Genomic DNA, 24,501 nt, shown 5'->3' with positions numbered 1-24,501 from the left:
CTGCCACCATGAGTTAAAATATGTCTAAAGCCATGGCTTTTTATTTTTTTTATTTTTTTCCAGAATGAATTTTCCAAGAAACTTCACTTTCAGGGATAAGTAAGATCTTGACAGGCTGAATTAAGCAACATATCAAGGAGGGAAAAAAAGATACCTAAAATGAAACATACCACATATAGTTTCTAGTGGGAGAAATGAGCATGGAAGGAGTCTTTTGAGCCAGTTCCGCCTTGAGACAGTGCTTCAGAATCAAGAAGGGGAAGAATCTATCACAATTCCCATTTTAGTAAAGTTTCTGCATGAAGTTTCTTAAGTTAATCTGTATAATTTTAAGTTTGGCAACTTTCATACTAAATGTTTTGTTTCAAATACAAAAATATAGCAGTGAAAGTATATAAAGTAATATCATATAATATAGTAAAACTGAAAGACATAATATCTCTCAATTTGGACATTTCCTTATTAGATGCTGCTAAGTAAAACAGAAAAATGTTTACTGGTGAAATAAGCTGTGTCTGGATCTTAATTTTTAAAGATGGCCACATGTTTTATCTCTGGCTTATATAATCATGCAAATTATTATAAAAAATGCATTTGGGAATATGGAAAGGGCATATTTTAACCTATGCAAAGAGTGTTACCCTGGATGAGGTTATATTTTCCTTTAATTTTCAGAGAGATTTTTGTTATGTTCAGATGATGCTGAAACCCTGTTTGGATCTATATTCTATAAAATCAATTTTAAGTTGCTTAAACAACAGGAGAAGGGAACATGATACATATTTATTATACTACACACAATATTTGCTATACCCATGCATTCTTATGCATTTTTACCATGTTATAGAATATATCAGTTCTCCCTAAAGCCCAAAATGGGTATTCTTTTGTAATATGCTTGGATAAAGTAAAATTATGTTTTTAAAAAGAAATAACAAGTTTCTAATGTTTTAAACAAGAATGTAATAAGCAAATGGTTTGATCTGGGAATATCTAATATTGGCTTATCAAAGATTGTGAAAGGATGTCGTATTAGAGTAAACAATAGTTGCTTTGAAAAAAGAAAAATAACTAGAAAGAGTTAAAGCGAGGAAGAATTTGAAGTTAGAAACATCAGAATAAGGCTGGGCACGGTAGCTCACAGCTGTAATCCCAACACTTTGGGAGGCTCAAGCAGGCAGATCACTTGAGGTCAGTAGTTCAAGACCAGCCAATATGGCAAAACTTAGCCTCTACTAAGAACACAAAAATTAGCTGGGCGTCCTGGTACACACCTGTAATCCCAGCTACTTGGGAGGCTGAGGCAGGAGAATTGCTTGAACCTGGGAGGCAGAGGTTGCAGTGAGCCAAAATTGCGCCACTGCACTCCAGCCTGGGCAACAGAGTGAGACTCTGTCTTGATTAAAAAGAAAAAAAAAATCAGAATAAACTCATGATTCTAAAAGACTCTGATTGTCATAAGAACATTTGAAGCAGCTGTTGATGTCACCCTCCCCGCAATGGAAGCATGGGAAGCAATCTACTCGATAATCAGATTTGGGTCTCTTATGCTGGTTTGCCACAGAAGGTATCACCAGATAACTTGGGCCAAATATTAGAAAATCAAGATAAGTATGGAATAGACTATTGTAACAAGAAAACAAGAATACCTTCATAGATGATTCAAGTATTTAAGAAAAAAAAAGACAAAAAAGCTTATTCTGTTTTGTGCTGCTATAACAGAATACCTGAGATTCAGTACTTTATAAAGAACAGAAATTTATTTCTCACAGTTCTGGAGTTTATAAAGTCCAAGATCAAAGTTCTGGCATCTAGTGAGGACTTTCTTGTTATGTCCTCACATGGTGGAAGGCAGAAAGGGGTAAACCCACTCCCACAAGCACTTTTTATAGCAGCATTAATCCATTCATGAGGGCTGTGAAAATTGTCAGAATCAAAATGGAGTCACTTGTGTTAAAAACCCTGACAAATAGAGCTGAGGAAGGGTATGAAGGAGGGATTCTTGTGCATGAATTCTTGATATCACAAAAGACTTTGCAAAACCACAGCCTGCACAAAAGCCATCACAACCTTACCCATAAAAAAAATGCTTCTGGCCAGGCACGGTGGCTCATGCCTGTAATCCCAGCATTTTGGGAGGCCGAGGCGGGCGGATCATCTGAGGTCAGGAGTTTGAGACCAGCCTGACCAACATGGAGAAACCCCATCTCTACTAAAAATACAAAATTAGCCAGGCATGGTGATGCATGCCTGTAATCTCAGCTACTCAGGAGACTGAGGCAGGAGAATTGTTTGAACCCAGGAGGCAGAGGTTGCGATGAGCTGAGATCACACCGTTGCACTCCAGTCTGGGCAAAAGAGCAAAACTCCATCCCAAAAATAATAATAATAATAATGCTTCTGAGAGGACATCTGCCTAGCAACTCTGTCCAATCTTGGACTGGCACAACCTTTGTTATTAATCCTTGTAGTCAACAATAATTATCTCAAAACAATTATATAATCCTCCTCATTTTTCCTTTAAAAACCTTTGTCTTCCTTTACCTCCCTGAATATATACATAATTTACTGTGGAAGACGTACATATTCCCATTGTAATGCCTATTCCCGAATAAACATCATTTTCTTCTAGAGAGTCTTCCTCTCCTTTTGTTATTTAGGTTGACAGGTCAGAGTTCTCATGACCTGAACAACTCCTATTAGGCCTCATTTCCCTCCCAAAACTGTTGCAATGGGGACTAAATTTCCAACACATGAATTTTTGGAGACACATTCAAATCATAGCAAAAAAAAAAAAAAAAAAACACGTTGAAAAGAGCTCCCATATACCAAGAAGTGACAGGTAAGCATCAGGAGAAAACCTACCAGCCAGCAATTGATACCAATTGAGTCTTTAAAAAGAGCCATGAATTCATAACTATTCTAAAAATGAGAAGTAGGAGAAAGGAAATCATACTAAAAAGTAAGATATGTATCTTTCAAATTAGCTTTATAAAATTATGGAATAATGATCAAGTTAACTGAATCAAACATTCGGAGCGTTGGTCAACACAGATGTTAACAATTTCAAATGGTATGCAAACATAAGAAGGGTACATTTGTAATTTTTTTTTAAGTTCAAGAGTATTAAAATACATTTTGACTAGCCAGATTTAGAGATATCTAAAGATTAGGGCAAAACAGGTAGACTGTTGGGGAAAGTGGGTAAAGAAATAAGAATAAAACAGGCATGTAAATACATAAGGAATACAGGAAGTAATAATGATATCATAAAATTAATGCTACATTCAATAATCCACATTACTTTAGAATGGTCTAGTCCATGAGTGTCTGTGAAATAAAAGGAGTTGTTTAAATTGGGTTGGACTGCACTGTCTTCATTCTGTGTTGCAGAGAGGAAGATCTATAGAAGTCCAGAAACAATATGACTCATAATATGGGATCATCTCAAACCTATCTTCTCTAATAAACCAGACTTCCTAACAAAATGTCCATGCTCAAGACACAGGTTATGGATTAAAGAAAATAACTATCAGGATAATTAAACTTAATCTCATAGGACTGGGGGTAGGGGATGATTGTTGGACTCTTGTTTTAAAATGACTGAATAAAGACTGTGCTTTCCACCATCATGTTAAAAATAATTCTAAAATAGAAAAGAGACCATGAATGCAAACTCTGTCTGTCTTTGATGAAACTAAGAAATATCTGAAACCACAAGGACAGATGTCAAGACAGTACAGGACGCTTTAGTGTTGGAAATGCTTGTGGAATAGACAGCATTCGAGTTCTCTTCAATGCTGAGGTTATATGACTCCTCTGCTCACAATAAAGGAAAATCAAAAGGACTTCTAGTCCTTAACTAGGGAAGAAGTTTCCTGCCAGGAATGTATATATTTTTGCCCATGTAAGAGGCATGTCAAAGCAGAAAGTGGGCATATAAGATTAGATTATTCTGCCCATTACCTTTATCCAGTTTCTACTATTCTATTGCATTATACATAGTTTAAGATCTTACTTTGGCTTCCCATGTAGACTTTGTTGAAGGATGAAAAATGTTTTGAATAGCTAGCTAGACTATTCCAGTCACTTGGCCATTAGATTTCTTTGGGAAATTAATGAATCCAGCAATCAAATTAATCAGTTTTCTGAGTGCAGTTATTGCAGATCAGCCTAATCTTGCTGGAATGCAAGATAAATTTGTGTTTCCGGCCTGAAGAGTTGAGAGCCAAAGTGAATTTTAATGATCCACTAATGTACCTTCCACCGGCTTAAACAGCTGCCTAAATGCCACACATGCTGGATGACAAGTTGGTATTCTGTCATTGTCTCCACTTCCTTTATTTTACTTTTTTAAAGGCAAGGTCTCATTCTGTCACCCAGGCTGGAGTATAGTGCCATGATCATAACTCAATGCAACCTTAAAATCCTGGGCTCAAGCAATCTTCCCCCCTCAGCCTCCCAAGTAGCTAGGACTACAGGTGTGCCCCCATGCCCAGCTAATTTTTTTTAAACTTTTTTGTAGAGACATCCATGTTACCCCAGGATGGTCTTGAACTCCTGGCCTCAAGCTATCCACTCACCTCAGCCTCCCAAAAGGCTAGGATTACAGGCATGAACCACTGCACCTGGCCATTAATGTTTAACAATATTAATAATAATAACCAGCAGTGATAATGGAGAACATAACAATTTGAGCTATTAAGAAATTTAACTAATTTTGTTTTAACTCGATTTTATTATTTGCTGTTATAGACAACTCAGGAAGAAATAAAAAGTAATATACCCTTCCCTTGCAAAATTAGTCAAGCCTTTGGGTTTCTAGGGGTCAAGATGTTTTATATGGAAAATGCACACTTAGGTTCTTAATTCTAATTGTGGGTTGAAAGGGGAAAATCAAGTAGATTTCCAGGAATTTGGAAAAACAAGAATTTATTTTTCCTTAGGGACAGAGAACTGAGCCTGCTCATATCAGTCCCATTGAGACGGCCAAACCTTGAAAGGGGCACAGTCTGAGCACCAGGGTTGGGAGCCTGCAGGAGAAGGGTTGAACTTCCCCAGACCAAATGGAGCTACTGCAGAGCCGCCCTCCAAGGAAGGACCCCTGCCCCCCACACCTCCTCTACCCCTAACTGTCCCCAACATATTGCCGGTCAGGCCGACATCGGGGAAATTAGAGGAGGCACCAACTAGGACACTGGCTCCCCGACACTGACATCGTGTGGTCATAAGGAGCAAGGGCACCAGAGACATGCAAAGGCTGAGAGATGGTGTGAGCCCCCTGGTACTGCACAGTCTCGAAAATGGGAAGATAACTAAAATTACTAATCATCAACTTCCCAACAGCATGGCAGGCATGTAGGGGCTTAAACTCTTCTTATTGAATCCACAAAAATAAAAATGTGACACCACTCAAACTCAACTGTCAAGGAGTAATTCATACGTGTAACTCTGGTCCCAATATTACTCCCCAATGTCCTTATCTAAAGAACACCCCCACAAACCTTATCTGTATCCTTAGTCTGTTTTTTCTTCAGAGCTCATAACCAGAATGCCCTTGTGGTTCATGTGTTTACTTATTACCTGTCTCTTCCTACTGGAATTTAACTCAATAGAGGTATGGATCTTGTCTTTCTTATGTGCCACTGTGTCCTCAGATTTTATTTACTTTATTTATTATTTATTTATTTTATTTTTTGAGACAGACTGTCGCCCTGTTGCCCAGGGTGGAGTGCAGTGATGCAATCTGCAGCCTCTGCCCCCTAGACTTAAGCAATTCTGGTGCCTCAGCCTCCCAAGTAGCTGGGACTACAGGTGTGCACCACCACATCTGGATAACTTTTTGTGTATTTTTAGTACAGACGGGGTTTTGCCATGTTGCCCAGGCTGGTCTCAAACTCCTGGACTCAAGCGATCTGCCTGCCTCAGCCTCCCAAAGTGCTGGGATTACAGATGTGAGCCACCACGCCTGGCACTCTTCTCAGATTTTAAAATAGCACCTGGAAGACCCTAAGAGTTCAGTAAGTATTTGTTGAATGAGTGGACAAATGAATTATATACCTGAAGTTTATGGAGCAAAAACTATACTCCGGCACTGTGCTAGGCACTTGATTTATGTCACTTAATCTTTCCAACAACCTAAGTAGGGGGCTATAATTATCTCATTTTATAGATAAGGGAACAGAGAACCCAAACTACCCACCGCTGAGCTCTACTGCCCCTCACCATTCCTGTTTTCCATCTCACTATTTACCATTTCCAAGAACAATTCCTTATATATCTCCCACTTTTCCTCCTTCAGGTTGGGTCATGCCCCTTCCCCATTTGCTCTCAAAATAACTTACATGTAACCATCATTCATTACAATTGGTGATGGTATCTCCCTCTAAATCCTGAGCTCCCTGAGGTGTTCATGAGACTTAGCATAGGGCCTGGAACAAAGTAGGTATTAAAAATGTTATATGATAGTGACTGAATGAAGGAGTAGGTGACTGTGCTCTTCATCCTTAACCACCACTCCCACTTCTAGTTTTTTTTCTTTCTTTCTTTTTTTTTTTTTTTCTTGAAACATGGTCTCATTCTGTCACCCAGGCTGGAGTGCGGTGGCATGATCTTGGCTTACTGCAACCCCTGCCTCCTGGGCTCAAGTGATCCTCCCACCTCAGCCCCCCAGGTAGCTGGGACTACAGGTACAAGCCACCACATCCAGCTAATTTTTGTAATTTTTGTAGAAATGGGGTTTCATCATTTTGCCAAGGCTGGATTCTAGCTCCCAAGGTCAAGTCCTCCACCCATCTTGGCCTCCCAAAGTGCTAAGATTACAGGCGTGAGCCACCGTGCCCAGCCCCTTCTGTAATATTCTTGCTTTACTGCTGCAGGGAACTCTCCTCAGCCCCTCAAGAAGGTCTACCGTGTGCCAGACACAGTATTTGGTGTGGGAAATACAGAAATGAATAAAACTGTCCCTACTGCAAGGGAGCCACAATCTAGTAGAGTGGAGGGGGGTGTAACCAAAAACCCTCACAATCAGTGCAGCTGGCACTAGAGGTGTGCAAGTGGTGCTTTGAGAGAAGGAAGAGAAATACCTGGCCCTGAAACAGGTGTGCTTTACTGAGTCTGGCAGGATAGCAGGGATGAGAGTGAGAGCACAGAGCTCAGTGTGACTCAATGGTAGCACAAGGGGAAGTGGTGAGAGATGAGGCTACAAAAATAGGCAGGGACCAGATCACAAAGGGCCTTGAAAATAATTATAAAGAGCTTGGTCTTTATTCTGAAGATAATGGGGAGACACTGAAATATTTGAATCAAGACAATGATGTGATGAGATTGGCATTTCAAACACTGGTCAAGTGAAAGGCCTGAAATAAGGCAGTGGCTGTATTAGAAAAGTGGACAGATTGCAGAGGTAAAATCAATAGAATAGCTGTTTCCATGTGGGAGGGGGATGAGAGAAAGCCCTTGAGCCGACAAGGACTCCCAAGTTTCTCTGTGGATGATGGTACATTGATTTTTTGTGTCATCATTGGTAAAGAAAACACAAGAGGGGGAAATATTCTGAACCATATCTAATAGGGCCTGCTACATAGTAGGTGTTCAATAAATAGCTGTTGAACGAAATGGAATTTAAAAGGTAGAAGATACTTGGTACTTTTGAAGCACTTTTCAACTGCGGCTCAAGACAGTGGTATGGGGTGTATGCAGCTGGTAGGGGAGGCCTAGGCATGAATGTCAACCGAAAAGTACCCTGAGTAAAAAGAGGGCCAAGAAAGGAATCCTGGAAAACTCAACTTTTAGGAGGAGCTAAGGAAAGAAAAGACTAAGAGGAAAACCATTAGTTGACACTGAGTAAGCACCTACAGCAAGGACTGTACTGGATGCTAAAAAAAAACAAAAAAAAAAACTGCAACTGTGTGTTCCCATGAGGAAAGTGTTTAAAGAGCAAGTGGTCAGAAGGATATTTCTATGTGTCACTGGAGTCTAGAACGCAGGACTCCGTGGAAACTGGAGAAATCGTACAATGATTCCAGGTTCCAACATTTGTCTTATTCCTTGTAACTGCCTTCCCACATCCAACCGCTTCCCCATCCCTTCTCACGGAGTCTGGTTCGGGTGAAATTACTTTTATTGATGGTGAGCGCAAGCAGGTGTGAGTGGCTGCACCTCTTTCAGAGGACACAGGACTGGGCTTAAGGAAGGGAGGGCCAGAGCGCCCGCCTTGGTGGATGCAGGATTCGCTCCTTATTAGGGCGTGAGTGCTACATTCTGAAAGGATTTATTTTGGGACAAGGCACAAGCACAGGGTAGGCAGGCAACACCAGCCCTCAGGCTGCACTCTCCATTTGGAGCAGAGCTTCTTCGGCAGCCCCAGGTCTCCCGGGATCTTCCTCGGTGTCCTGCGGAGGCTCTGGCTCCAGCGTGGGCTCCAGTGCAGGCTGGGCTTCCGGCTGGGCTTCAGCGCTCCGGCCAGGCCCAAGGCGAGGCGGCTTGACCGGGGTGGGCGGTGGCGCTGCAGGGCCTTTCCGGCCCGAAAGGGCCCTTCGGAGGCTCTGTACCTTCTGCAATCCGGTGCGCCGCAGCCGCTGGGCCCTGGACTCCACCGGCTCCTCGTCCGAGCTCTCTCCAACTTCGGCCTCCAGCTGCTCTGGGCCCAGCTCGGACTGGTCCGCCGGGCCCAAGGGCTCTGGTGCCTTCTGGAAAGCGCTGGCTGGGACTTCACCCTCCTCCTGCATGTGACGGACACAGCACTGATCCTGGCAGCTCCTTACCCCCAGCAGCCCGAAACTCACTCCTTAATTACACAAGGGAAACCTTTTACCTCCGCAGCCAGAGTCTGGGGGGAAAGGCAGGCGTGGGAAGGTAAGAGGAGGGAAAGCTCCCTGCGAACTGCAAAACCTTGTAAAGTAGGTGAGGCCCGGTGAGGCGCGAGAAGAGGATAGTGCCCGCAGTCACGGAATGCCCTTTCAACCACCGTTATTTTAGGGATTGGCTGGGACTTAGACCAAATTCTGCGGACGTGGCCTGAGCTACAGCTGGGCGGGCTTGGATTGGCCAGGCGGGGCTCAGGCATGAGAGGGAGGGATGGGGCTGGATCTTGGGAAGTAGGTGCGGCTCTGTGAGTCTGTTCCACAGCAACAGACGGCGGGAGGGGTCAGGAATGTGGGTGTGGTAGGTGGATGGAAGCGGGGAGCCCCCAGCTGGTGGCCCAAAGGCCGGCAAAGGCCCCGGATTGGGGACCGTTTGAGGTCACTGACCTTGAAGAGCAGAACGTGGAGCTTCCCGCGCGCCACCAGCAACCCGTGGTTGGCCTCCAGCCGCTGCACCTGGGCTGCGCGGCGCACAGCGCGCTCTTGGGCGGCGTTGGCGTGCGAGCTCACGCGCTCCGCCTTGGCCAGCAGCTGCGCCAAGGTGTTGCTGGTGGTGTCGTGGCTGCGACTCAGAGCGCCCAGGCCGCTCTGGATGCGGCGCACGGACCCTGCCAGGCCTCCCTGCCTTCGAGCCAGGCCTCCCTGCCGCTCCCGCAACGTCTCCAGCATGGAGGCCAGCTTCTCCAGCAGGGTCACCACCGTCACGGCGTGCACGGGACCCCCCGCCGGCGCCTCGGGCACAGGCCCCGGCTCCAACGCACTCTCCCTCATGATCCCTTACCGCTCTGCTCCGTCTGCCTGTAACCGCTGGCTGCACTACGGTCAGGGGCCGCCTTTCCCTGGCTCCTCCCCAGCTCCAGCTGTGACTCAGGCAGGCGGAGTTGGCCTTCTGGGGCGGCGGGAGGGTGCGAGGGCGTGGGGATGTTGGCAGCGGGGTCTCTTGAAAGCGTTTCGCCTTCCGCTGCCCCGCGCCGGGGACCTGCTGGGAAGCCTGTTGGCCCCAAATCGGCCCCCTGCAAACTCTGTCACTCTGAGTTTGAGTTACCCTCCTCCGCTCCAATTCCCTGGTGTGCCTGTTTCAGGTCTCCACTGCAAAGGGCGAGTCACGGAAATTTTTATTTCATGCATCTTAGTGGGCGCAGAAACTGTGTTGGCACGGCAGAGAGATAACCAGAGGGGCCTCCGTCGCCGTCCACTTTCGGCCTCCCACACCAGTGAAGATTGTATTTTTCGTGGCCCCCAGGCTGGATGCAGGCGACAGGGAGGCCTTGGAACATCCTGCTTACAGATCGCGAACTGTCAAGGCCCGAGGCCACGCTTTGTGACGTGGACAGGCTGCTCATTGTGGGCTGGCGGGCGGGGCATCCTCTGGTGTTTTCCTAATAGTCATCACCAGGGTTTGGCCGCAGGCTTCGTTTCCTGCTTCTCTATTTCGTCCTCTTGGGTAGCATTATCTTGTTTCTTTTCTCTAGTTCTCTGCCCTCTCTTTCTTTGGGTTTCACTGGTAAATCTCAGCCGGCCCGGCCCCAGCACCCAAGCTTGGAGGATAAGCAGGACACCTCTTCACATCTTCTTTTAAAATCCTTAAAAGGGTTAGACTAGGCACTGGTCTTTGCTTTGATAGAGGTTACTTGGGCTTCTGCCTGACTTTTTTTGCTTGTTTGTTTCTTGTGTTCTGTGGAACTGCGGAGAGTAAAGATTTGAAATTGCTGCTACAGAGAGGGAGAGAGTGGGCATGGAGGATCCAGTTAATGATGTGGATTGTGAATTTCTAATGTCAGCAGTTCGAAAAATCCCATGCCTTAGCCGGGCGCGGTGGCTCATGCCTGTAATCCCAGCACTTTGGGAGGCCGGGGTGGGAGGTCATGTGAGGCAGGGAGTTCCAGACCAGCCTGGGCAACATGGCAAAACCCCGTCTCTACTAAAAATACAAAAATTAGCAGGGCGTTGTGACACACGCCTGTAATCCCAGCTACTTGGGAGGGCTGAGGCAGGAGAATCATTTGAACCTGGGAGGCAGAGGTTGCAGTAAGCCAAGATTGCTCCACTGCACTACAGCCTGGAGGACAGAGCAAGACCCCATCGCAAAAAAAGAAAAGAAAAGAAAAGAAAATCCCATGCCTTGTTTGTAGCAATACTTGGCAAACCGTCTCACAAATGCAAGTAATCCATTAATCCTGATGATCTCTCTCCCTTTTCCTCTTCTCACTGAACCTGTGAGAGCCACTTGATGACAACTGTGGAAGAAACTTGTGTCACTCTGGAAACAGTTACATGGGCCTGAAGTGCCACAGACATGGGCAGCTAATGCCAGAAATCTGGTGATGCTAGGTTGATGGCTGATTTCTACAAATACAAGGCCATAAGCCTGACCCCTGCTGCTTAATGCAAGAGAAAATAAGCTCTCTTGGGAATCTGGTGGGAATCACCATCTCTTCCAGTGAAACTACATTTACCCAGAGAGATCCATCAGGGATGTACCAGGTAAAATGCTTTCAGACTGAGGGAACAAAAACTCAATTCAAACAGTAACAGGAAACTCAATTCAAACATAATTGAAAAAGAGGATTGGTAGAGTGGTGATTAAGTGTGAGTCATTCACAGCTCCAAATCTGGTTTTCTGCAGTTCTCTCCACTGCTCAACTATGAACCCCATCCCGTACCTCTCACACTCCCCCATGTCCCCCACACACCCCCTACCCCTGTGTATGTGCCCACATACACACAAGTGTCAGCTTCATTCCAGGCTTCAAAACTCTGCACAAGATCTAAAAGAAAAAGGGGACCATCTTAAAATTTAGGACATTTATTTCCCAGAAGCCTCCCAGAATTTTTACACTTGCCTTCCACTGGGTTACTTGGCTTTTCCAAATCCAAATTCTATGGCTACAAAAATGACATGCATTGATGGGTTTAGGCCTATGTTCCCTAACCAATCACTGACAAGAAATCTAATAATTGCCTTTTGACAAGTTAGATCAATTCTGAAGTAGAGTAGATTCAGCTTCCCCAGGAGTATTAGGGTGGTATGGGAGGAAAAGTGGATCTCTGTACAAAAATCTGGGTACTACTGGGAATGGATATTAATATTATAGGAAGCCTATGAAAGAATCACCAGCCTTGATGAGTGGGGCTAAGGAAATTCAGTGCATTTGGAAATAAGAAGTACTTGGATAGATACTTGGATAGATTTGGATAGTTTTGTTTTTTTTTTTTTTTCCTGAGACCAAGTCTCGCTCTGTCACCCAGGCTGGAGCGCAAACACGCGATCTTGGCTCACTGCAACCTCCGCCTCCTAGGTTCAAGCAATTCCCCTGCCTCAGCCTCCTGAGTAGCTGGGATTACAGGCACGCGTGACCATGCCCAGCTAATTTTTGTAATTTTAGTAGAGACAGGATTTCACCATGTTGGTCAGGCTGGTCTTGAACTCCTGACCCCGTGATCCACCCACCTCAGCCTCCCAAAGTGCTGGGATTACAGGCGTGAGCCACCGCGCCCAGCATAGATAGATATTTTTTAAAACCTGGTAATGAAGTGGCATTGTTGTCTGGAGTAAATACCCAAGATTGGTTGTGTCACAGCTATGGAAAACTAGGACACGGACACACAAAGAGTGAGGTTCAGAGCAGAAGTTGAATAGGCAAAGAAAAAGAAGAGCTCTCTGCAGCAGAGAGGGGTCCCAGAGGAATGAGTTGCTGGTTCTGCAGTGGAATGCAAGGGATTTTATAGATGACCTTAAGGAGGCAGTGTGTCATTTACATAGGGCACAAAAGATTGGTTGGACCAAGTGTGTCATTTGCATACAGCACGAAAAACTGGTTAGGGCTAGGTATGCCATTTCTATAGGCACAAAAAGATGGCCACCCCCAGCCTAATCTTTTATTTTGCAGATGGGTTCTCTACCTGGCCAGTGCCTTGTTGCCTGTTTCTTTACTATACCTGTGGTGACAAAGAAAAGGGAAGATGGAGCCTCCATGTTGAACATACCTGGCCCCCAGGTAGCCCTTTTCTATTGACACAGCTGCCGGTATTCACCCCGGCAGGCTTCCAGCTTGCTTATCTATGTTTGCAGCTTGATTTTTCAGACTGTTCTTTGTTAGAAAAGAAATGATTTGGGGGCTGCTTTTTGTTAAAAGGGAAATTCTGCTGAGGACTCTTTTGCCCTCACTATCTGCCTAATTTTTTTCAATCTCCTGTAGCAGTAACTCCCTCTCTGGATATGTGGAACAAGGAGGACCTTAAACTTAACAATAGAGCCAATGATGGTTCTACCAGTCTCCCCAAAGCCTCAAGTTTAAAAGCCATATGAACTGGCTTATAGTGGAAAATGGAAGCCATGAGGTAAGTAAAAATAACTTGGGGCCAGCTAGAAGAATGCCTGAGTCAATAAAACAGAGATTGACAGAACTTGTAGTAGAGTGACCTTGATTATAAAGTATCCAAGGAAGAACTGTATTGCAGTTTCCAAAAAGGGTAAGAAAAGAAGAAAACAAAGATGCAGAATGATGCCCTCTGTTCAAAAATAAACTTAGGAACCTTAAAATTTTAAAGGGTTTATTTGAGCTAAGAACAATTCATAAATTAGGCTGCACTCAAAGCCAAAAGAGGTTCAGAGAGCTCAGCTGCAGCAGTGTGGGCAGTGAGCTTTTTATAGGCTGAACATGGAAGTAAGACAAATAAAATATATTTGATTCATTAATATGGAAATTCCCCTAGTTAGAGGTTAGTTGGTGGTTTCTGATTGGTAAGGTCCCTAGTTTTCTTTTACTTTTTACATTGGGCTTTGGTTTGCTTATGTAGGAATCAAATGTGGTGGAGCCATCTCAGCCTGATGGCTTCCCAATTAAAAAACTTTTTAACACCTCTAAGGCAGTCATCTTAAAAATTTCTATTCTTAGCCGGATGTGGTGGCTCACACCTGTCATCCCAGCACTTTGGGAGGCTGGGGCGGGCGGATCACCTGAAGTTGGGAGTTTGAGGCCAGCCTGACCAACATGGAGAAACCCGTCTCTACTAAAAATACAAAATTAGCCAGAGATGGTGGCACATGCCTGCAATCCCAGCTACTTGGGAGGCTGAGGTGGGAGAATTACTTGAACCCAGGGGGCAGAGGTTGTGGTGAGCTGAGATCGCGCCATTGCACTCCAGCCTGGGCAACAAGAGCAAAACTCCGTCTCAAAAAAAAAAAAAAAAAAAAAATTATATTCTCTAAACTAGGGGTATGGCTGGCATCTACTCTCTCATACCCCATGGTATGGACATGAAAAGTGGAAACTTATTGTCACAGGTTGCTTGTGTCCCCAAAAAGACATATTTAAGTCCTAACCCCTGGTGCCTATGAATATGACCTTACTTGGAAATACAGTCTTGCAAATATAATTAAGATGAGGCCATAATGAAGTAGAGTAGGCCCTTAATCCAATATGACTGGTGTCCTTATAAGAGACGGAGGAGATACACAGGGAGAACACCATGTGACAACAGAGGCAGAGCTTGGAGTTAGCTGCCACAAACCAAGGAATGCCCCAGAAACCGAAACAGGCAAGGGAGGATCCCTCCCTAGGAGCTTCAGAAGGAACATGCCCCTGCCAACACCTTGATTTCAGGCTTCTGCCCTCCACAACCATGACAGAATAAATTTATGGGGTTTTTGGTGTTGGTGTTGGTGTTTTTGAGACAGAGTCTTGCCCTTGTTGCCCAGGCTACAGTGCAATGGCATGATCTCAGCTCACTGCAACGTCGCCTCCCAGGTTTGAGTGATTCTCCTGCCTCAGCCTCCTGAAGAGCTGGGACTACAGGTGCCTGCCATCACACTCGGCTAATTTTTGTATTTGTAGTAAAGACAAGACAGGGTTTCACCATGTTGGCCAGGCTGGTCTCGAACTCCTGACCTCCAGTGATCCACCTGCCTTGGCCTCCCAAAATGCTAGGATTACAGGTGTAAGCCACTGCACCCAGCAAAGTTCTGTTGTTTTAAGCCACCTAGTTTGTGACTTTTTTTGTTTTGGTAGCTCTGGAAAACTAATAACAACTTTGATTAATCAATATCAGTATTACAGTATCCCATTACCCAGGATGCTCCTGCAAATGGCTTCCCCAATTATGTGAAAGTATTAGAGTCTCTGTGGGAAAAGTTAATAAAACCTGAAGACTCCCAGTAGAACATAGACAATTAAACCAATAGTTGCCCAGATGTAAAGAGTCTTGCAAAAATTAGTGGAATACTATGGTAGTTGAGCTAACTGCTTTAAAAAACTAAAAGGTATTACCCATCCTGTTTGTCAAGGGTTCCATTTATATACTGGCCCATCCCCTCCCCAGAGCACAGCATACTATGAGGAAGAGTTGGCTGTACTAAGGAGAAACAAATCCACTACACCTTTCATCAGGCCTGGGGCTGCCTGAAATATATCTGCCTAACAAAGATCGGCTTAAGGGTGGCCCTCTGTCTCTACCTATTCAAGAACAGCTGGGTGCTCCTTTCGCTTTAAGGAAATCTCTGAAAAAGACAGATCAGATCATAGCGCCTTAGATGGTATCATTCTGCATCTTTGTTTTCCTTCTTCTTTCAGTTGCCAGGTGCCCCACTATATGAAGTTGCCAAGATCCCCTAAAACAAAAGTGACAAAGGCACTGCCATTCTTAACATCATACCCAAGAGGATGAGTCTGTCCCACTGGGTTCAGAGACCATCCACCAGACAGGGATTACCTAGAAATCCAGCAGACAGGGATTACCTAGAATAGTAGTGCTTAAACTCAGGACAGGTAGTGAAACATGTGTAACACCTCCTACTGCAACAAAGAACAGAGGGAGGTGTTAGAGTCAGCAAATGCTTCACCTTGGAATTTTCACACACTGTATATCTTGAGTCATCCAAAAGGCTACATACTTTCAGAAGGATTGAGAGAAGCCCCAGTGACTAACCCTGGCAAGTTACAAGCCACAGTATGGTCAATTCTATCCTTTGGGTCCTACAAGTCAGAGAGAAAAATGAGACCCTGAAGTCTCTGTGATTTCTACCTCTTCCACCAAGACGATTTGTCAGGGAGGGAGGAGGGCATATCCTACAAGGGAAAATATAGCATAAGTATTTAGGATTTTTGACTAAGGAATGCTTTTAGCAGCTGAGAATTGTACTGCTTTTGAAAAACAATTGCTGTCTGATTACTGGAGGGGAATAATAGTACTAGAGGAGAGACTCAACAGAGGTTGCTGAGTGGTTTTGTGAATTGGAACCCTTTGTCTCACGTAGCAATAGAGCTTAACAGTCTTTGATTATTAAATAGAAAAATCAAAATCTAAGAAAGGATGAGAGATATCTATGTGAGCTCATTACAAAAGAAATATCCCTGACCAGGACCCTCACTTTCATCTGCCCAGAAAAACTGATGCATCCTCCAGGCACTAACCTTTAAATCAAAAGTAACAATGTGAGGCACAGACAGAACCGCTCATTTAACAGGCAATGTGCCTCAGTAGACAGGCACTACCTTCCACCCTTTGTCATAGACATCCTGTCTACGGAAGACGTAAGGCCATTCCACACAATGAGGGAACTCTGTGCCACTGGCAATTACAATAGCTATAAGTTTGAGGCATCAGGAAGTGAATTTGTACTGACTCCAGAAATCAAAATATCTAAATGGATGGAAGATCTTGGAATGGTATATTATGACCAGTAGGCTTAGGGATGCCTTTTATAGCAAGAATCAGGCACATTATTCACTCAAATGACTATTTTTGTATCTCATATTTTAGTGTGTTGAATAGTGTTTTAGTCCATTTTCTGTTGCTATAACTGAATACCACGGACTGGGTAATTTATAAAGAACAGAAGTTTATTTAGCTGATGGTTCTGGAGGCTGGGAAGTCTGACAGCTTGGTGCTGGCATCTGGTGAGAGCCTTTTTGATGCATTATAACATGGTGAAGGCATCATATGGCGAGAGGGCAGGAGTGTGCATGTCAGCTCAGGCCTCTTCTTCTTATAAAGCCACCAGTCCTATTTTGGGGACCCCACCCTGTTGACCTTATCTAATCCTAAGTACTTCCCAAAGGCCCCACTTCCAATCAACATATGAATTTGGAGATTAAGTTTCCAACACATGAAATTTGGTGGACACATTTAAACAATAGCAAATAGTGTCCCCCCAAAAGATATGTCCAAGCTCTAACCCCTAGTACCTGTGAATATGACCTTTGCAGATATAACTACATCTTTGCAGATATAATTAAGTTAAGGATCTTGAGATGAGATCATTCTAAATCAAATGCCTGGTGTACTTATAAGTAGAGGAGAAGCCACAAAGACACAGAAAAGACAGTGCTGTGAAAGTGAAGGAAGAGATGGGAGGGCAGCCACAAGCCAAGGAATACCAAGGATCAGAAGCTAAGAGAGAGACATAGACTGGATTCCCCCTCAGAGCCTTCCAAGAGTGAGTGGCTCTACCATACTGATTTTGTACTTCTGCCCTCTTGGACTTTGACAAAATATACTTCTGTTGTTTTAAACCACTTAATTTGTGGTAACTTGTTATGGCAGACCTAGAAAACTAGTACATCTATAGACACCTACCAAAAAGATTAGGGATAGAAAAAACAATTTAAAAGCAAGTAAATCCATCAATATGTCATGGATGTTTGTTTTGGCCAAGGCATACTGGGTGCATCAGAACACCAGACACCTGAGATGAGAACTAGGTTGGCCCAAGCTCACATTGTGAAGTATGTAATTACTGCTGGAGTCAATTGTCAGGATGTAGGAGTTTGGGCTCCTTCTGCAAAAATGCCCTGGGACATTCCAAGAGGAAAAAAAAAAAAAAAAAGTCTGGAATTACTAAATAGACTCTATTGAGTTTCTTTCTGTAATCTGAGGAATTCAATGGGCTCTGCCAGCAGGGAAGCCTTGCCTGGGTTTGAGTTTGCATTCTTAGGCAAATCACTGAGAAGCCACCATCAAAGGACTGCAGCCCTCCACCTTGAGCTAAAGCCTCTAATCCAGGAATATATTTTACCACCCATATGATAAAGGACAGGGCAGATCATTGGAGGATGATGTGCCCTACCTCTTACCTGGATTGAGAGATAGAATGAACCACTGAAGAGGGGCTTGGCCATGATTCCATGGTCAGTAATTCCAGATGGGTGGTGACTTATAGACTACTGTATATAGCTAGCCCTGCAACTACTTTTATCTTAGCATAGACATTCCCCTTTGTATCTGGGGCTGAGCCCGAGGAAGAAGAAGTCATTATTAGCCATCCAGTATCTACCACAACTGGGAAATAATTTGATTTTTATAAGATTTAGGCACTACATTAGTTAAATGGTATTTAGTTATGAATTTTGTTTGAAAAATAACTATCATTTGTTTAGTGTCTAAAGAATAGATAGTTGCCAATCAATTCAGCCAAGGAAGGGAAAGAAGTGAGTCTACCCTGGGTAAAGAACAGCATTGCTCTTCCACCCCATGCCACTTTAGGGCAATTGACATGGTTTAGCAACATTGCACAACACAAATTACCCTACCGAATATTTCTCACTTATTTGGATTCAGTGGACTTTAGAAGCAGGACAGAAAACTGCTCAGAACCAGACCATATGTACGACAATCCATTTACTAAGCCAGCCAGGGAGGACAATAGAGAAGAGTTTGAAAGAGTTAAAATGTTTTAATAGGTCTAAAAGCTTACTCACTTAATCCAAAGGTGAGAATGATTCCTGAGATTAGTAGACTTGTTCTTCAGAATGGTACCTCAACTTTTTGGCATTGAGACCCCCATCCAGTTAAGTGTGATCATATCACAATAATCCATTGAGTCCCCCAGAGATAGTATACCGTGCAAAACCAGTGTACTGCCTACTATTCAACTTGCCTGTCTATAGGAACTGCAGCTTAATCATGACTCCTTGTTATTGTGTGGATTTGGATAAAGGAAATATTGATCATCATAGGTAGGATTAGGGTTTAAGATACTCTTTTTGTCACCAAGTGGCATTTAAGTCACATAATGAATGAGCTAAAGAGCACTAAGCAAGGCACTGCTGCCCATAAAGAATGCAGAAGACTGCTGTAGTGCCTGGACCTGGCAAAAGAGACCAGAAGGGAAGAGCTAGCCTTGGAGTCAGGTCTCCAACCAAGTAGATCTGTCAGAGATTGATTTGGTTGGGAAGCTAATGGAGGAAGAGGAGTGCTGTAGTAACTGAAACCATCTAATTGATGTGGGCTAAAGATGATTTAGAGAACGAAGAAAGGAAAGAAGGAAGGAAGGAAGGAAGAGAGGGAGGGAGATGGGCAAGGGGAGGAAGGAGAGAGAGACAGAAAAGAAAAGAGAAGAAAAAGAAAAGAAAGAAATTTACTCATATATACTTCCACACTAAAACTTGTAAAAGATATTGAGGCAACCATATACTTACACAGCTCCACCTATAATGGGAAAATTTTTGGAGACAGAAAAATGTAATGTTCAGATTGTACTGTACTTTCAAAGGTTGAAAAGTGAATCCTCAAAGGAAAAATAGAAATTACTCTTGAACTTGTTGGGATTTGAAATTTCCTCAGGAAATCAGATTAGAGTACTACCTGTTGAAGCCTGGAGGACCTACCAAGAAAAGCAAACTTGGATCTTTGCAAGGTTAGAAAAACGAATGGGATCCAGGAAAAAGACTGGTCATATTCAATGGCTAAGAGCGTTGGAGAAGGCCTGTGGAGTCTCAGCAGGTCCGGTCCATGACTCATGAGTAGACACCTATGTTTCTACTGCCTGGTGCCATAATCATAAACAATGTGAGCAGGGGCAGATAAGATCCTAGTTCAGTACTATTCACTATAAATATAATGTATATAATTTAAAATTTTCTAGTAGCCATATTTTAAAAATTTTTTAATGAAATTAACTTTTAAAAGATATTTTGTTTAACTCAATATATCCAAAATATTGCCATTTTAACATGTAATCATATTTGTTAAGTATTAATTAGATATTTTACATTCTTTTAGGTCTCTGAAATCTGGTGTATATTTTATATTTATAGAACATCTCAATTTGCATATTAAATGTTCCTTAGAAATGATGGCTGTATGTTTAGACTTTGATAAAAGAAAAACCAGCCAAATTAAGTTTAAAGGAGTTTAATTGAGCAATGAATGATTCACGAATTGGGCAGGCGCCAGAATCACAGCAGATTCACAGAGACTCCAGGGGTGCCTCATGGTCTGAACAAATTTATAGACAAAAAAGGTAAAGTGACGTACAGGAATCAGAAGTGAGGTACAGAACCAGTGAAATTGGTTACAACTCGGCATTTGCCTTATTTGAATGCAGTTTGAACATTCAGTAGTCTATGAGTGGTTGAAGTATGGCCCCTACGATTGGCCAACACTCAGCTATTGTTACAGGTACACACCACTAAGTTAGGTTTTCAATTTTATCTGACTATTAAGCTAGGTTACAGTTCATCTACAGAGACTCAAATATGGAAGTACAGAGCTCTTCTCAGGCCATATTTAGTTTGCTTTAACAACTTCATAAAATTTATAGTTACATACCCAAGTAATTCCAAATATACTTAAAAGTTTCCAATAACTGAATCGTGTCAGTTTTTAAATTTTAATTTAAACTAATTAGAATTGAATTATGTGGGATATGGGATGAGAAGAGAAAATCAAGAGTTAATCTCTGCAGGAAACTGGGCCTAAGATTCCCTTATTTGATTGATGTTTGTATTTTTTTATTTTGGTAAAAATTGACCCCTGTGTAGATAGTAGAGTGACAGATGAGGAGCCCAATCCCACGTAGAAATAAAAGGTGGAGGTGCAGTGGCTCATGCCTATATTCCCAGCACTTCAGGAGGCCAAGGCAGGCGGATCACCTAAGGTCAGGAGTTCAAGACCAACCTGGTCAACATGGTGAAACCCTATCTCTACAAAAATACAAAAATTAGCCAGGCATGATGGCAGGTGCCTGTAATCCCAGCTACTCGGGAGGCTGAGGTGGGAGAATTGCTTGAATCCAGGAGACAGAGGTTGCAGTGAGCAGAGATCACACCATTGCACTCCATCCTGGGCGACAGAGCAAGACGCCATCTCAAAAAAATAAAAAGAAAGAAAGAAAAGAAAAGGTGGAATTAATGTCCCAAGGCTCTAAATTTCTTTAGAAAAAAGAAATAGTCCTCCATCAAACTGAGCACATTGCTGTCTCAGGCAACTGGGCACTGAGAAAGTGCTCTCTGGTGTAGAGTTACTGACTCACATCACAGAGCTTGGACCAGTTGCTAATCAGTTCTTGAAGGTGGGGGGAGGAGATAAAAGGTGACCCTGAAGTTCTCCCCTCACCATCCAGCCCAGCTTTTTGGACCTCTAGATCCTTCCACCCTCCTCTGTGCCACCTATTTGCTGATTCTACCCTTTTATATATGCAGTCAATCCTCATTATTCATGGATCAGTATTTGCAAATTTGCCTACTTACAAAAATGTATTTGTAACCCCAAAATCAACACCCAGGAGTTTTTGTGGTCATTTGCAGACATACACAAAGGGGCCAAAAATATCAGTTGCTCAACAGGGAATATTCCCAAATGACATCCAGTAAGGCAACGCTCTCCCTTCTTGTTTCAGCACTGGTACTGTAAATATTAATATGTATTTTTTTCACGATCTATGTAGTGCCGTGTTTTCAATTTTTGTGGTTTTTATTGGTGATTTCACTGTTTACTGTGGCCCCCAAGGGTAGTGTTGAAGTACTGTCTGTTGCTCCTGAGCACGGGCTGTGATGTGCCTTAACAGAGAAAATACAGGGGTTAGGTAGGCTTTGTGCAGACATGAGCTATAATGCTGTCAGCTGGGAGTTCAATGTTAAGGAACCAACAATATATATTAAATAAGGTGTTTTTGAACAGAAACACATATAAAACTATGTTATGTATTGATTGGTTGATGAAAATATTATGACTATGGGCTTATAGGGACCTAACTCTGCATTTTCCTCAGAAGAAATGGTTCAATGGTGACTAATTCGGTGTTCTCAGCAATTTTATAGATTATAACTACAGCAGATAATGAAAATTGACTATGTACATAAAATTTTCGTGCAATTTTCTGTTTTTTCACCTTATAACCCAGGTATTACCTAGGTCCCCCTTTGTTACTTAGAAATCTGTTTGGACCCTACCAATTCTATTGCCTTTGAAAGTCTAAAGTTCTCCAGGACAGGGAGAGGCTGCTCTACCTGTCCAGGAGAACAGCCAAGAGTGAGCCAAGATCACGCCACTGCACTCTAGCCTGGGTGACAAAGCGGGACCCTGTCAATAAATAAATAAATTCTCCCAGAAATATTTGCTAATTCCTGAACTCTATTAAAAAAAAAAGAAAAAGAAAAAAAAACTACTGCCTTCTACCTCCTTCCCACCCTGGCCCTGGAGGGTAGCTACTCTAGTGATTTCTAACAGAATTGATTTTTGTTAGACAGTAGTAAGCCTTTCATTTGTACCAATTAAATTAATCCTTACAATGACCCTCTGAGATAGGCAATATTACTATCCCATTTCACAGTGAGGAGATGGGGAAACAAAGAGATTAGATTACTTGCCAAGATCACACTACTGATAAATAGCAGGGCTGGGATCCAACCCTGGCATCTGCTCCTTAGGCAAATAAACCATGTTACCAAAAATATCACAGCAGCTAGAGAAGCAATCTGAATCCAGTGAAATTGGAATTGTTGAAAAAGAAATATTCACTGCCACATAACTATTTGCATATAGCTTCACATACTCTTTCAATTTATTTCTCTCACTTGCTACCCAGTGAAGGAATCAGGAGGATCAGAGAGGAAGAGGAATATGCACAAAGGCCATAACTCTAAGTGGCAGCATCAGGGTTTGAGCCTGGTCCAAATTAAACTTCATCTCCATTTCCCATAGGAAGAAACTGAGGACAGGAGGGGCCAAACAAGTTACAGTTTCATCCTTCCAGAGGGCCAACAGAGTATTTTGCACAAAGCTGAAGCTAAACAGGTATTATGTCCTATCTCTGGACTGAATGACTAGATGCTACTCAGCTCCTCAACTAGAGGAAGGCTGGGACCTTGACCGCACTAATGCAGATGACAGCGGATTTGCAGGTGGCTAGAGGTACCAGATTTAGCAAATAAAAATATAGGACGTCAAGTTAAATTTGAGTGTAAGATAAGCTACGAATACCTTTTCTAGTATTAGTATGTCCCATGCAATATACTAGAAATGTTATTCGTTATTTATGTTAAATTTAATTTTATTAGGGCATCCTATATTTTACCTGTCAATCCAACCCATGACCTAAGCAGACACTGTAGAAAAACAAAAGGAGAAGTAAGGAGATAAACACAGGGTGAGCTGAAAAGAGGTGCTCTGTGAATTTGAGGGTCCAGTAGGAGCTGACCTGTAGGTACTTGGTCTGTTTTGACGCCCACAACAACCTTGGGGAAGGGGCGGAATAGCAGAGGGGTAAGCTCTCTGCCCCCCCAAGGTTCTGCAGGACACCAGGGCTTTTATCAGCACCTCTATGTTCACATCCTGGCTGTACCCTCCTTTGTTGTATATACTCTGGATAATTCACTTAATTTAAATCTTGCTGCTTTTATAAAATTGATAAACAAAAAGTTAATAGTGACACTGATCACACTGATGTTCCTCAATAAATTATTAATATGTTTTTCTTTCCCATCTATATTCTTTATTGAACTCTGTTATTTTTGATCCTGGTCTAGAGTAAGCATTATGCCCTTGCAAGAGTGAAATGAAATTTTTAAAAATAATTTTTTAATGCTTTCTGAATGCTGGGTGTTTTCAATGATCATGCATGACTGGCAGCAAAGAGGAACTAGGATGGATTCGATAAGGTGCAACAAGTCCTGAACGCACACAGAGAACTGGCTGTGAATCCTGTTTCTGCCACTCACCACTTACTTGTTGGGTAACCTTAGCCACTTCATTTATCCTCTCTGATCTTCAGGCCTACCTCATGTCCTCCCCAAAGAGATGGTGGGTAAGAGAGAACTTTGCAAAATGCTGCCAGAGCATAAATAGGTCTTATGACTATGTAGCAGAAAAATGGGACCTCAAAGAGGAGAGAGACCTGCAAAGCGGGGGACTGCTGCCATTCTTTGAGTAGTGGTTCAAAATATTTCCCCAAACTGTCCCCATCTGGTCAGGATGCCCCACAGCTTTTTACTAAGATGGTGTCTTCATCTAGCCTCAGCCCAGCTGCAGTACCTTTCTGGAACTCCCACCACTGATGCTCAAGAGGAGAGTGTAAGTTCAAGAGGGGTAAGCTCTCTACCCACCCGCTCATCCCAGTCCCTCAGACAAGCATGCAGATACATGCTTTGTTTGTTTGTTTGGTTGGTTGGTTGGTTGGTTTTGTTTTGAGACAGGGTCTTGCTCTGTTGCCCAGCTGGAGTGCAGTGGCGCAGTCACAGCTCACTGCAGCCTCGACCTCCCAGGCTCAAGTGGTCCTCCCACCTCAGTCTCCAGAGTAGCTAGGACTACAGGCACATGCCACCATGCCTGGCTAATTTTTCAGTTTTTTGTAGAGATGGGGTCTTATTATGTTGCTCAGTCTGGTCTTTAACTCCTGGGCTCAAGCAGTCCTCCTACC

At 43.2% G+C, this 24,501-nt stretch overlaps 1 protein-coding gene and 1 long non-coding RNA gene across 3 annotated transcripts; one reads left to right on the top strand and one right to left on the bottom strand.

Moving 5' to 3' along the window:
* Positions 1 to 3,045: 3,045 nt before the first annotated feature.
* On the top strand, positions 3,046 to 24,169 carry LOC129048706 (uncharacterized). Its single transcript, XR_010135491.1, has 5 exons — positions 3,046 to 8,130; positions 12,755 to 12,862; positions 13,064 to 13,205; positions 22,788 to 22,880; positions 23,715 to 24,169. It is a non-coding gene; the product is annotated as an uncharacterized LOC129048706 (long non-coding RNA).
* Positions 8,105 to 10,945, bottom strand: CAVIN3 (caveolae associated protein 3). 2 transcript variants are annotated; one of them, XM_002822099.5, is made up of 2 exons: positions 9,252 to 10,945; positions 8,105 to 8,723 (listed from the first exon to the last, which is right to left on the bottom strand). In XM_002822099.5, the coding sequence occupies exons 1-2, from the start codon at positions 9,633 to 9,635 to the stop codon at positions 8,322 to 8,324; spliced, it is 786 nt and encodes a 261-aa protein (XP_002822145.1). In that variant the 5' UTR covers positions 9,636 to 10,945; the 3' UTR covers positions 8,105 to 8,321. The 2 variants fall into 2 exon arrangements, with proteins under 2 accessions (XP_002822145.1, XP_054380764.1); XM_054524789.1 differs by lacking the exon at positions 9,252 to 10,945 and adding an exon at positions 8,816 to 9,248.
* Positions 24,170 to 24,501: the final 332 nt, after the last annotated feature.

The sequence above is a fragment of the Pongo abelii genome, chromosome 9, assembly GCF_028885655.2.
Source record: "Pongo abelii isolate AG06213 chromosome 9, NHGRI_mPonAbe1-v2.0_pri, whole genome shotgun sequence".
Classification (NCBI taxonomy): domain Eukaryota; kingdom Metazoa; phylum Chordata; class Mammalia; order Primates; family Hominidae; genus Pongo; species Pongo abelii.
Note: the sequence above shows the minus strand (reverse complement) of the source record. Positions and strands in the feature narration are given on the sequence as shown.

Bases quoted from the DNA above. Each gene is read 5' to 3' on its own strand.
- CAVIN3 (XM_002822099.5), bottom strand. From the start codon at position 9,635: ATGAGGGAGAGTGCGTTGGAGCCGGGGCCTGTGCCCGAGGCGCCGGCG. The intron at 8,724-9,251 runs GTCAGTGACCTC...CGTCACATGCAG, and splicing joins TCCACGTTCTGCTCTTCAAG to GAGGAGGGTGAAGTCCCAGC.